This window comes from Microcebus murinus, chromosome 13 (assembly GCF_040939455.1).
Source record: "Microcebus murinus isolate Inina chromosome 13, M.murinus_Inina_mat1.0, whole genome shotgun sequence".
In the NCBI taxonomy this organism is placed as follows: Eukaryota; Metazoa; Chordata; class Mammalia; order Primates; family Cheirogaleidae; genus Microcebus; species Microcebus murinus.
The window spans coordinates 7,711,747-7,724,051 of record NC_134116.1 but is presented as its reverse complement, the minus strand read 5'-3'; the positions used below and the strand labels follow the sequence as shown (position 1 = coordinate 7,724,051).

The 12,305-nt window shown below is 44.9% G+C and overlaps 1 protein-coding gene across 6 annotated transcripts in view; it reads right to left on the bottom strand.

The window, feature by feature from the left end:
• The window catches only part of CARS2 (cysteinyl-tRNA synthetase 2, mitochondrial), a 57,275-nt gene that overhangs the window by 19,093 nt on the left and 25,877 nt on the right, over positions 1–12,305 (bottom strand). For 4 of the 6 annotated variants that reach the window (XM_012751972.3, XM_020290253.2, XM_012751968.2 and 1 more), the window contains 3 exons: positions 12,020–12,152; positions 7,946–8,079; positions 3,831–3,898 (listed from right to left, as the gene is read on the bottom strand). In XM_012751972.3, the coding sequence (XP_012607426.2) occupies positions 3,831–3,898; positions 7,946–8,079; positions 12,020–12,152 (335 nt within the window). The remainder of the gene's footprint in view (positions 1–3,830; positions 3,899–7,945; positions 8,080–12,019; positions 12,153–12,305) is intronic. The other 2 variants (XM_012751969.2, XM_012751970.2) reach the window with 1 other exon arrangement.

The window sequence follows — 12,305 nt, the reverse complement described above, 5'->3', positions numbered from 1 at the left end:
CTTCTCTTCAGAGTGCTGACACCAAACCCTGTAAACATTTTACATACTTGAAAAATAAAAGTAAATTGAAAGAGGGAAGAGATACTGTCAGATCAGAAATAAACTGAACAAATGAACCTCCCATGTGATGAAAGGGAAACAGAACCACCCGGAGAAATCACTACACTCTGACTACAAGTGCTGACCACACCACCTTAGTGGGACACAGTCTAAGAAAAAGAAATGCAAGTCCAGAAAAGGCAAATCTGTAGAAAAAGCAGGTAGGTGGGTGGTGTCAGGGGCTGGGAGGAAAGGGGACGGAGAAGTGACTGCTGATGGGTGTGGCGCTGCTTTTTGGGGTGATGACAGTGTTCTTAGTAGTGATGGTTACACAACTACAAACATACTATAAACCACTGAACAGTATAAACTAAAAGGGGGAATTATATGGTATGTGAATTATATTTCAATAAAGCCATTATGTTTTTAAAAAATGCAAAGAAATCTTAAACTTTACTCAATACCTTTATGTTAATAGCAATACTGGTATTAACTTTTAAAATTAATCTTGTATTTTAAGATGAAGCAAAGAGTTGATATGCTCTTATACAAAAACAAGATTTTTAGTAAAAGAGAGGAAAAAGAGCTTTAAAAAAGTCATGTGATATTAAATTTTATTTGGATATATCAAAATGAACTCACATAAAATATCTATTTTGTATGTTTATGTTTGTCTTCCTCCCTGAGCTCTGTCCCCTGAAAAGGCCCAGAAATAACATCTCTCCAGTAGCAATCAACACACTGAGTGCCGAAATCGTGGCTTCAGAATCCCATTCCCCCTCCAAGGCAGTGAGGCTCCCTGGAGATGAGGCAGGGGTGAGTAGGAGAGTGAAAGGTGAGCAGAGGCAGGAAGAATGCACCAGAGACCGAGACAGCCACGTCCACGGGACGCAGCAGCCAGACGGAAGAGCCCTCCCTGGCTAAATCCCAGATGATTTCAATGCCAAAGAGATAATGACTCAATGACAGTACACTAAATAAATATATATCCTTAACTCTGTAGTCATACTGAGACAGAGACAAAACCCTTTGCTTGAAAGAATATTGCCAACTAATAAATGTCAAAAAAGTGACAAGATGAGACAACCACAACTTGACAACAACCAATGAAATCCATGATGAAGGTGAAGCCTCTAAAACCACAGGGGGTGGGGCATTTGTTGGGAACCAGCTATCACATGGCTTGCCACCTCTCAGAGTCTTAGTATCATGAGAAGGACATAAAACTACAAGAGAGGATCTAGTGGTCATCCTTCAACCAAAGGTCAAACTTACCATCACGAATCATAGGACAACCTGACCTGGCCCCAGGAGAACACGGTATAAGTCCACAGCATCACCTATAAGGTATAATTGCTGAAAGTGTCCAGGCTGGTCTTGAACTCCTAGGCTTAAGTGATCTCCCATCTTGGCCTCCCAAAATGCTAGGATTATAGACACGAGTCACCAAGCCCAGCCTGAAAGTATTTCTTAAATAATAGGACTTGAAAGTAGAAATGATTTCTTGATCCATGGGCTGCAGAATGATGTTCTGTTGGCAGGCATGAAAACAGCACTGATCTCCTTGTATGTCTCCATCAGAGTTCTTGGGTGACCAGGTACATTGTCAACAAGCACCAATATTTTGAAAAGAATCTTTTTTTCTGAGCAGGTCTCAACAGTAGCTTTAAGATATTCAGTAAACTATGTAAACACAGATGTGCTGTCATCTAGGCTTTGTTGTTCCATTTATAGAACAACAGGCAGAGTAGATTTAGCATAACTCTTAAGGGCCCTAGGATTTTTAGAAAGGTAAATGAGCACTGCTTCAACTTAACCTCCCAGTAGCTCCTAACAGAAGAGTCAGCCCATGCTTTGAAGCCAGGCATTGACTTTTCCTATCTAGCTATAAAAGTCCTATGTGGCATCTTTATCCAATAGAAGGTCAGTTCATCTACTTTGAAGATCTGTTGCTTTGTGTAGCCACCTTCATCAGTGATCTTCTAGATCACTTGCTGCAGCTTCTGCATCACCACTTGCTGCTTCACCTTGTGCTTTTATGTTACGGAGACGACTTCTTTCCTTAAACCTCATGAACCAACTTCTGCTAGCTTCCAACTTTTCCTCTGCAGCTTTCTCACTTCTCTCTGCCTTCACAGTACTGAAAAAAAATTAAGGTCCTTGTTCTAGATTAGGCTTTGACTTAAGGGAATGTTGTGGCTGGTATGATCTTCTATCCAGACCACTCAAATCTTCTGAATATCAGCAATAAGGTTTTCCAATCATTCATGTGTTCACTGGAGTAGCACTTTTAATCTTCTTCAAAAACTTTTCTGTGCATTCACAACTTGGTTAACTGTTTGGTGCAAGGGGCTACTTTCGAACTATCTTGGCTTTCAACATGCCTTCCTCACTAAGCTTAATAATTTCTAGCTTTTGATTTAAAGTGAGACACTCACTCTTTCTTTTACGTGAACATTTAGAGGCCATTTTTAGGTTAACAACTGGCCTAATTTCAATACCATTGTGACTCGGGGAATGGGGAGGCCCAAGGAGAGGGAGGGAGACTGGGGAACGGCCAGTTGGTGCAGGAGTGAGAACACATATAACATTAATTTCACCGTCTTGCATGGGCATGGTGCATGGTTCCACAAGACAATTACAATAGTAACATCAAAGATCGCTACTCACAGATCACCATAACAGATATAACAATGAAAAAGTTTGAAATATTGCAAGAATTAGCTAAATGTGACAGAGACACAAAGTGAGCACATACTGTTGGAAAAATGCTATCTATAGACCTGCTTGACACAGGGTTAATGCCAACGTTCAATTTGTAAAACCCCACAATATCTGCGAAGTGCACTCAAGTGGAGTACGCCCAAATGAGCCGGAGTGACTCACTGCTGCATGGCCCCATGTATACATGTGCAATGTGCGCATGAATAAATTTCTATTTTTCTCCTGTTCATTCTGCCTTTGGCTAGTTTAACTTATAGGGCGCCAGCCAGAGAATCTAAGATGGGTAGGGGAAAACCATTTCTTTTCTCTACTACACAACAAATAAAGAAAATAATAACAACTACTGAATCTATGTAGTGGTAAATGGATGTTTCTTTTAACTTTTCCGTACGTTTGAAAAGTTTCTAGTATAAAAGCAAAAAATTCTACTTAAGAAAAGTATGTAAAAACTGCTTTGTGAGAGGAGCAGCCTTCTTTTGGTTTATGGTAGATGGGATGGGAACAGCTGTCAGTGCTTTGCTATTTAGGTCTAGAAACTGTGCCCTTCAACCTATTTTGCAATTAAAATTAAATTTGTCTTTAAAGACAGGCCCAAAGGCAAGGAAGATATCAACCAAACTTTAAAAAGTGTTCTGTGAATGCTTGTTTTGCATTCGGAAATACACATTCCCTAGGAAACCGGGGCAGCAGGATGACATTTCTCAGGCTGGTTAAGAATCCAAGCAGCTCTGTGCCCATTAAAGGCAAGCTGCAAAAGCCAAACAAACAAACCCCAAACCACACTAGTAGGAGGAGGCTGGTGCAGAGAGGGAAGGAATTTGGCAGGAATTTGTTTGAGGGAGAAACTGTTACAAAGGGAAAAGGGAAGAAGAAGGTGCAAATGTCCTACTGCAGAAAGAGAAAGGGAAACCTCCAGAATGCTAGCACAGGAAACAGCGGGAGGTGAACACTCGGAAGGAGAACCTGGAGAATGCAGGAGGCTACTGTGAGGTCCTCACAGGAGACAGAAGCCTTGGGGACAGGTTCTGAAAGCTGTGAGCAGCTCCAAGATGGAAAAGGCACATTACCTTAATAGTAATGTAGTTTTTTAATGATTTGGACATTTTTTCTTCTTTGCCTTTCACGTGCAAATGCCCTGAAACAAAAACAAAAGCATTCATTCTGAATTGGTCCCTAGAGGAGAGAGAGACTCTGCAAGGAGGGTAAGAAGTGGGAGGCATAGCTGCTGCTCCTGGGGGCCCCTGGCCCCTCATGGGCAGCCTCCAGGCATGAGGGTCCCCAGGACACAAGCAGGAGCTGCATCCTATGCTATGTGCAGATCTAAGGCTGCCTCAAATCTTCACCTGCACTCAGCCCTCCAGGGAGACGCAGCCCGGCACAGAGGGGCAGCCCGGCACAGAGGGGCAGACGACGCGGGTGCCCTGGTTGACTCAGAACTGAGACCAGATGGACAACCATGATGCTGACAGCAATATTTCGTATTTTTCCTCTTTCCTGTAATTCAGAGACACTAATCTGACTAAATACCTGAAGAATGAGGAATCTCTCATTTGGCAAATCAGGCACTCAGCAATAACTTGCTCAGAACAGCAAAGTTGAGCCTGCAGGTCTCTGAGTGTGATTAATTAGAATTTCTGTTGCAGGTGTTTTCACGGACTTTTCGAGACCTTGGTATTATACCTCCTCCCGACAATGTATGTGAAAGACAGGAAGAAAACCAAACTCATCTAGGGAATCCTAAATCTGAGCCTGGGATTCTGCCTGGACTGTGTTCTTACAAGGCTTATTTCCAAGGGAAGGGTCTTTCTAACAGAAGATTATTCTTCTTTTTCTGACACAACTTCAAATATAAGAGTGCTCCAAGGCTGATTTTTTTTTTTTGAAAATTGTGGTTAAAATATGGTTTCCAAAAAGAAATATAACCTCAAATATGTCATTCTATATAGTGTGTCCTATATACCAAGTATGATTATAATTTAAAAAAACCTGACAATATCTGAAAAATGAAACATATTTGCTATTGTTTGAATGTTTACGTCCTTCCAAACTCCTATGTTGGAATCCTAATCTCCAAGGTGATGATGGTATTTGGAGGGCCGTTGGGGGTGATTAGGTCATGGGGGTAGAGCCAGCATGACTGGGATTATTGTCCTTATAAAGGAGGCCCCAGAGAGCTCTCCTGCCCCTTCCACCCCCTGAGGACACAGTGAGAAGGTGCTGTCTATGAACCAGAAAGGGGCCCTCCCCAAACACTGAATCTGCCAGTGCTCTGATGTGGGACTTCCCGGCCTCCAGAATTGTGAGAAATAATTTCATATTGTTTATAAGCCACCCAGTTTATGGTATTTTGCCACAACAGCCTGGACACACCGAGACCACATCTGACTCCTCAGCTGTATCTTCCATCCATTTACAGCGGGAGAAAGTGTCAGTTGTCCTGTGTGCCAGCAGACACTACCGTTTCTCCAGGATAGGGTCAAACTAGTATGAAGATTCCTACTGTCTTAGGAAGTGACAAAAGGCATTAAAGAAAACAGCAAGTTGGGCCGGGCGCGGTGGCTCACGCTTGTAATCCTAGCACTCTGGGAGGCCGAGGCAGGTGGATCGTTTGAGATCAGGAGTTCGAAACCAGCCTGAGCAAGAGTGAGACCCCGTCTCTACTATAAATAGAAAGAAATTAATTGGCCAACTAATATATATAGAAACAATTAGCCGGGCATGGTGGCACATGCCTGTAGTCCCAGCTACTCGGGAGGCTGAGGCAGGAGGATTGCTTGAGCCCAGGAGTTTGAGGTTGCTGTGAGCTAGGCTGATGCCACGGCACTCACTCTAGCCTGGGAAACAAAGCGAGACTCTGTCTCAAAAAAAAAAAAAAAAAAAGAAAAAGAAAGAAAACAGCAAGTAGGCTGAGCTTGGTGGCTCACACCTGTAATCCCAGCACTTTGGGAGGCTGAAGCAAGAGAATTGCTTGAGGCCAGGAGTTCCAGACCAGCCGGGGCAATAGTGAGACCCTGTCTCTACAAAAAAATAACAAATTAGCTGGGCATGGTGGCTTACGCCTATAATCCCAGCGACTCAGGAGGCTAAGGGAAAAGGATCGCTTGAGCCCAGGAGTTCAAGGTTGTGGTGAGCTACGACGATGCCACTGCACTCCAGCCTGGGTGACAGACTGAAACCCTGTCTCGAAAACAAAAAACAAAAACAAAAAAATAAAAATAAAATAAAACAAAACAGCAACCAAAAACCCCTCTCCCATTCCCCCCGTGAAGGTGACCGAGACCCCAGCCCTATGCACCGACAGAGCTGAAGCGTCTTCAGGCTCAGGCCAACCCGCTGGCTCCCTAAAGGGCACACAACATTCCACGGTGTCCGTCACAAACGCAACCCACTGAACAGAACCAGCCCACAGACGACCGAGTGTCCGCGGAGGGGTCACCTCTGACTTCCCAGACTGCTCACAGGGCGATGGGCTGTTCCAAAGCTGCCAGGAGGGACGGGGTGCTCTCTGTGCCTGAGATGAGGTGCTTCGCGCCCACGAGGGGGCTCTGAGCACGTTTCTCTCACAGACTCCCTCCCACACGGCCTCAAGTGTCGTGTGGACACCTGGCTCTGGAAACAAGCACCGGGCTTCCCAGGTACTCTTTCACTGGGCAGTGAGTGTCTCCCCGCCACGAGAGCATAGCTGCACATGGAGTGAGACATCAGGCCTTCCTTCTGCTCAGGGAAGCTGCCACGCGATAGACATGGCTGGCAGCAACAGCCGCTGAGCTCCCCCAGGGCAGTGATGCGTTATACCAGACAACCGCCCCCAAGTCCTGCACAACAATCCAGCCAGCTTTGCTTCCACTTTGCCGCTGCACAGCCTGCAGGCACTACAGAAAGGAGCTGGTCACCCCAGAGGACTGGGCCCCATGGGCAGACAGCAGTGGCGGCGCGGAACCTCCAGGGTGAGCTTGGGGTGAAGAGGACACTGGGAAGTGCACTTCGGGGCCAGCAGCCTCACCTGTTGACTGTCATGAAGAAAGCCAAGTGAACCCCACTGCAGACTATAAAACTACAGCAGCTCTGCACTCAATACTGCCTTACTGTGACATACTCATTTTCTCATTCGAGGACTTAAAACATATTTGTTAACTTCCTGTATTTTTTTTTATTTATTTATGTTTTGAGACAGAGTCTCACTCTGTTGCCCCAGCTAGAGCACCATGGCATCAGCCTTGCTCACAGCAACCTCAGACTCCTGGGCTCCAACAATCCTCCTGCCTTAGCCTCCCAAGTAGCTGGGACTACAGGCAAGCACCACCATGCCCGGCTAATTTTTTCTATATATTTTTAGTTGTCCAGCTAATTTCTTTCTGTATTTTTTGGTAGAAATAGGGTCTTGCTGTTGCTCAGGCTGGTCTTGAACTCCTGAGCTCAAATGATCCACCCACTTTGGCCTCCCAGAGTGCTAGGAACTTCTTGTATTTTAAATGTTGATGTTTGCATCTCCCAACCCTACCACTACCAAACACTTTTTATTTTTCCTTGTCTCAAATACCTGAGCTGCCCATTCCAAAAAGGTAACAAAACTGGTTAATTCTGGCCCTGTGACCTCTATCAAAACTTAGACATAAGAATCTCTTCCCGTGCATCAAAAAAAATTCCAAAATTTTCCAAATTTGCTATGCTTTGGAATTTGAATTTTGGAATTTGAATTCCAAAATTGCTATGCTTAAGCTATTGCTTATTTTATAATGTTGTATCTACTTCTCAGGACAGATGACTGGGGTTAATCAGTTATGTTTTTGAGTAGTAAAATAGAAGGCAATGTTATTAGAATATGACAGATATGTCTGGTGACAATATTTTAGCTTAAAAATGGCATATTCATAATTGCTATTACATCATACCATCTGAAATCCCTTCTCAATACTTTTATTTAAAAGAAACTTATATAATAGAACAGCTTTGTAAAATATTTTCCATATTGCAGATAGTTCTAAAAAGACATGCTCATTATTCTAGTCGAAGGAAGTTCATGTCCAAATGACTAAAATTCAAAAATATCTATTCAAGAGATAGATTTGTTTCTTAACCTATTATTAGCTGATCTATGTATTTCCAAATGTAGCTGTTTTACCAATAAAGACAGAATTGACAGAACTGAAATAGAACAAATTAATTTAATGTCATTACTTACCAGAATGCAGAAAATAATTTCCCCATTGCTTGCACTGATGAAAGACCTCACACTGTGCGATTTCATTTTCATGATGTGGAAAAGCTAAATCTATCCCACCTGAGTGGATATCCAGTTGACTTCCAAACACCATACTGGAAGACACAGTGCAAGGTGGTGAATTATTCAATCAAACATATTTCTCCAAACCTCATCTTATCTTTAATCCTCCCAGCCTTGTTTATACAATGAACAAATGGATCTCAATTTTAAAGCAATTTGCATAATTTATCTGACACAAATAAAAACTGAAATCTGATTTTTACTTCATCATAAAACCCATAATTCATAGCTAGACAACTCAAAGCTCTGTCACCGGAGCAGCCATGGGCAGAGCACAAGTGGAACCTGCTGGAGACAAGTTGGCTGCCGCCCTGTGGCACAGCAGAAGTGCTGCCTGGGGGGCTGGCACAGCGCAGGCGCAAACTCCCCCAGCAGACAGCTCAACAGGCTGGGTGCAGACACTCATGGATTTTCTTAAAACGGTTGAAAACAGGAGTTTTCAAGGTGCCAATGCTAAGGTCCTTGCCTGCTCTCCCGGCCCGGCTACACTCAGGTCTCCCCCTGCGCCGAGCGGCACTGCAGAAACATGCCATAGAAACAGCGCTTGTATGTTACTTTTACATCCCAGTGATGGTTTCAGAGTAACTCACACTCCCTGAAATCCAAATGCTAGGGAGCAGACAGTGGGGTGGGAGGGACCAGGGAGGGCTCCGGGCCTCCTGTGTCCTCAAGCAGTTCTCCTCACAAAGAGCAGACACAGATGTGACGCTGTCAGGATTTCACAAAGCTGAGGCACAGGTTCACTGTTTTAGCCTCGATTCTTATCTCTCCATTAGACCTAATTTAAAGTAAGAGAAAGCTGAGAAGGAATAATAGTTTATTTTTATGTTTTAGATCTTTCAACAAAAATAAAATGTTTGACAGTAAGATTTCATTTGAAACTCACTAAATGTTTTCTACCTGCTTTAGAGAAATTCTTTGAATCTAAAAAATAAATATCTTTTTACAACCCAATTGATATCCTAGAGCCTGCTGTTATTATAACAAGTACTTATAAACACACATAAGCAGTTACAGTATGACCAGTGGCTGCACATTTGTTTGTTTGTTTGTTTTTTGAGACAGAGTCTCACTGTGTTGTCCAGGCTAGAATGCCGTGGCATCAGCCTAGCTCACAGCAACCTCCAACTCCTGGGCTCAAGCGATCCTTCTACATCAGCCTCCTGAGTAGCTGGGACTACAGGCATGTGCTGCCACCATGCCCGGCTAATTTTTTCTATGTATTTTTAGTTGGCCAATTAATTTCTTTCTATTTATAGCAGGGACGGGGTCTCGCTCTTGCTCAGGCTGGTTTCGAACTCCTGACCTTGAGTGATCTGCCTGCCTTTGCTTCCCAGAGTTGTTTGTTTGTTTTTAAATGGAGACTCAGATCCATGCTTCCCACCAACAGGAGTCTGATGTCTCAGGAGTCACTGAAGCATTTCCAGGTGAGTCACACACATCACTACAGAGGAGGATGGGGGGGGGCGAGGTGCTTGGCAGAAAAAGGGAGAATTCCTTCTAGGTCTTAAAAAGGACAAACAAAATTCAGATATGCAGGTCGTAGAGGATGAGGCCCCCGCACCTGGTGGGATGGGGTGAGCCCACTCAGGCTGGACCCAAACCAGTCTGGGGCGTCCGTGAGTGGCGCAGGGTCTCTCGTGGGGGAGCACTATCCCATTACCCACCCAGTCACTCCCACCCAGCCAGAAAACACACAGCACTGCATACGACGACTGGTTTCAGGATGACTAGATTTATCGATCTTAAAATAGTCGCTTGAAATGCTCACCTTAATCATACTTTATGTTTCTAATTTTAAAATGTGCCCATTATAATATCTGCAAAGAACTGACACGCATCAAATATACTAAGATCTATGAGTTAATGACTCTACAAACAGGAAACACACACACGGGGCATTCGCAGGGATATCTGTGACAGCAACACTGGGAAGGCAGGAGCCCGCATGCACGGGATGTGTCCGCACGAGCAGCCACGCAGCCAAGGGCGCTGTGCTCGACGAGCAGGAGGGCGGCACAGAGGCGCCTGTGGAGGGCCGCCTTGGTGTGTCCCATGCCCGGGGCACCTGGCCACAGGCAGACCACGGGGTGCCACCATGTGAGGAGGTCTAAAGAGGGGTCAGAGAGGGGCAGAGAGGCCCCAGCAAGATGCGGAAGCCAGGGCAAAGAGGGAGTGTCCAGACAGGGAACCAGCCATGGCGGGGCCTCAAGACAGCAGGTCAGGTGGCAGCAGTCACAGGTGCACAGTGAGAAGAGAAGCTTCACTGACAGAAGACAACTCAAGGTCACTGGAGGCGACCCCAGGGTCAAAAATAGATCTGTGTCTAGACATGAGCAAGGGGTCACAGCACCCGGCAAGGAGCTAAGGGCGCTCTCCTCCCAGGCCCTGCACCCTGGACGGGCTACAAACAGGGATTAAGATACCAAGACACCGTGAGCATGCGACAGGAAATCGTTTTTAAGTATGAAATGTCCAATTTCTTAAAGTACTAAGTTTGACAGCTGATATCTCTGATATTTCACTCTGACCTACTTCTTGTTTTATTTTTATTGTGAAGATACATCCTCAGTTTTTCAAATGCATGGTTTGGCTTGTGGTTATCTTTCAAAATTGTTTTTAGAGCACTTTTTGTGAAACTATGGATAAGTCAAAAAATCATATTATTTTCAAATATGAGCTCCGTATGGAACCAATGTAGCACAGACAGCTCAAAGTATCAACAAAGTGTCTGGGAAAGACGTGGCGAATGAACGCACCGTTTGTTGATGGTTTGAGAAGTTCCATCTGGTGATTTTCATCTTGAAAATGAGCCACGTGGGCGACCTGAGACCAAGACGGATAATGATGGCTGAAATCTGTGGCGGAAGCGAATCCAGCTCAACCCACCAGTGAATTAGCAGTGAGGTCTGATGTTCCTATTCCAACAATACTGGACCATTTGAAACACATTGGCAAAGTAAAGAAGCTGGATAGATGGGTCTGCACGAATTAAACAAGCACTGGAAGAAATTACCTCAAAGCTTGCCGTTCTTTGCTGTAATGACATAAAGGCGAACCGTTTCGACACCATGTCGTTACATGTGATGAAAAATTGATTCTTTTTGACAGTCGTAAGTGTTCAGCACAATGTGGCTGGATAAAGATGAAGTGCCAAAACACAATCTAAACTTGAATATTTATTCATCAATGGTGTCTGTTTGGTGGCCCAGTGCTGGTATTATCCACTACAGCTTCATAAAACCTGTTTAACCAATCACAGCAGATGTCTATTGCAGCCACTTAGATGAAATGATGAGGATGCTTGTGATTAAGCGGCCAGACTGGTCAACAGAGACAGGCAATCCTCTTGCAACATGACACTTGACCACATGTCACACAAACAACGCTGCTCAAACTATAGAGGCTGGACTTGGAAACTCTCTGTCACCCACCATGTTCACCAGACCTTGCACCAATTGACTACTATTTCTTCCAGGCTTTGGACCACTTCTTACAAGGAGAAATACTCAGTTCTCAACAAGCTGTGGAAAATGCCTCTAGCGACTTCATTGCCACTCGCTCTCCAGGCTTCTTTGCTGCTGGCATAAACAAGCTACTGTCAAGACGGCGAAACTGTGTTGATAGTTGAGGCGCACACTTTAATTGTACTGCTTCCTGTTTGAGATGTCATAAACTACACTTTTGATTCGAAATTGGACATGTCATATTTAATGACCTAATAAAAAAACAGCCTTTTCTGCTACAAATAGGAAGTGCTGATGTCTGATGTCAGGAAAACTAAACGCACCCTGGGTTTGCTGTGTCTCCCTTCTACGGTGAGTCATGCCCGAGGAATCTCTTCCCAGACAACCTACCTGCAGGCACCAGCGCCAGGCTCCACCTGCTCCTGTCCACGCCCTCCGCTGCCCAAACCAGGCACCGCGTGGGGCTGAACATCGACACCAACACACGGCGATGTGGGAACCTTACCTTGCCATGGCAGAGCACTCGATGTGCCAGCCAGGTCTTCCAGGCCCCCACGGAGAGGCCCAGAAAACCTCCTTGGGTTTGGCTGCCTTCCACAAAGCGAAATCACCGGCGTGACGCTTGTCAGAATCACCTGCTGATGACAAATGGCTCGTCAGCGGGAGGGGACGTCAAACACCACACCCACAAAGGCCACTGCACATCCCAAAGAGCCTGACCCTCCTCACAGGTGACCTCACTCACACTCCCCTCCATCCCCTTCTCCTTCCCCACACAGCGGACTGAAGCA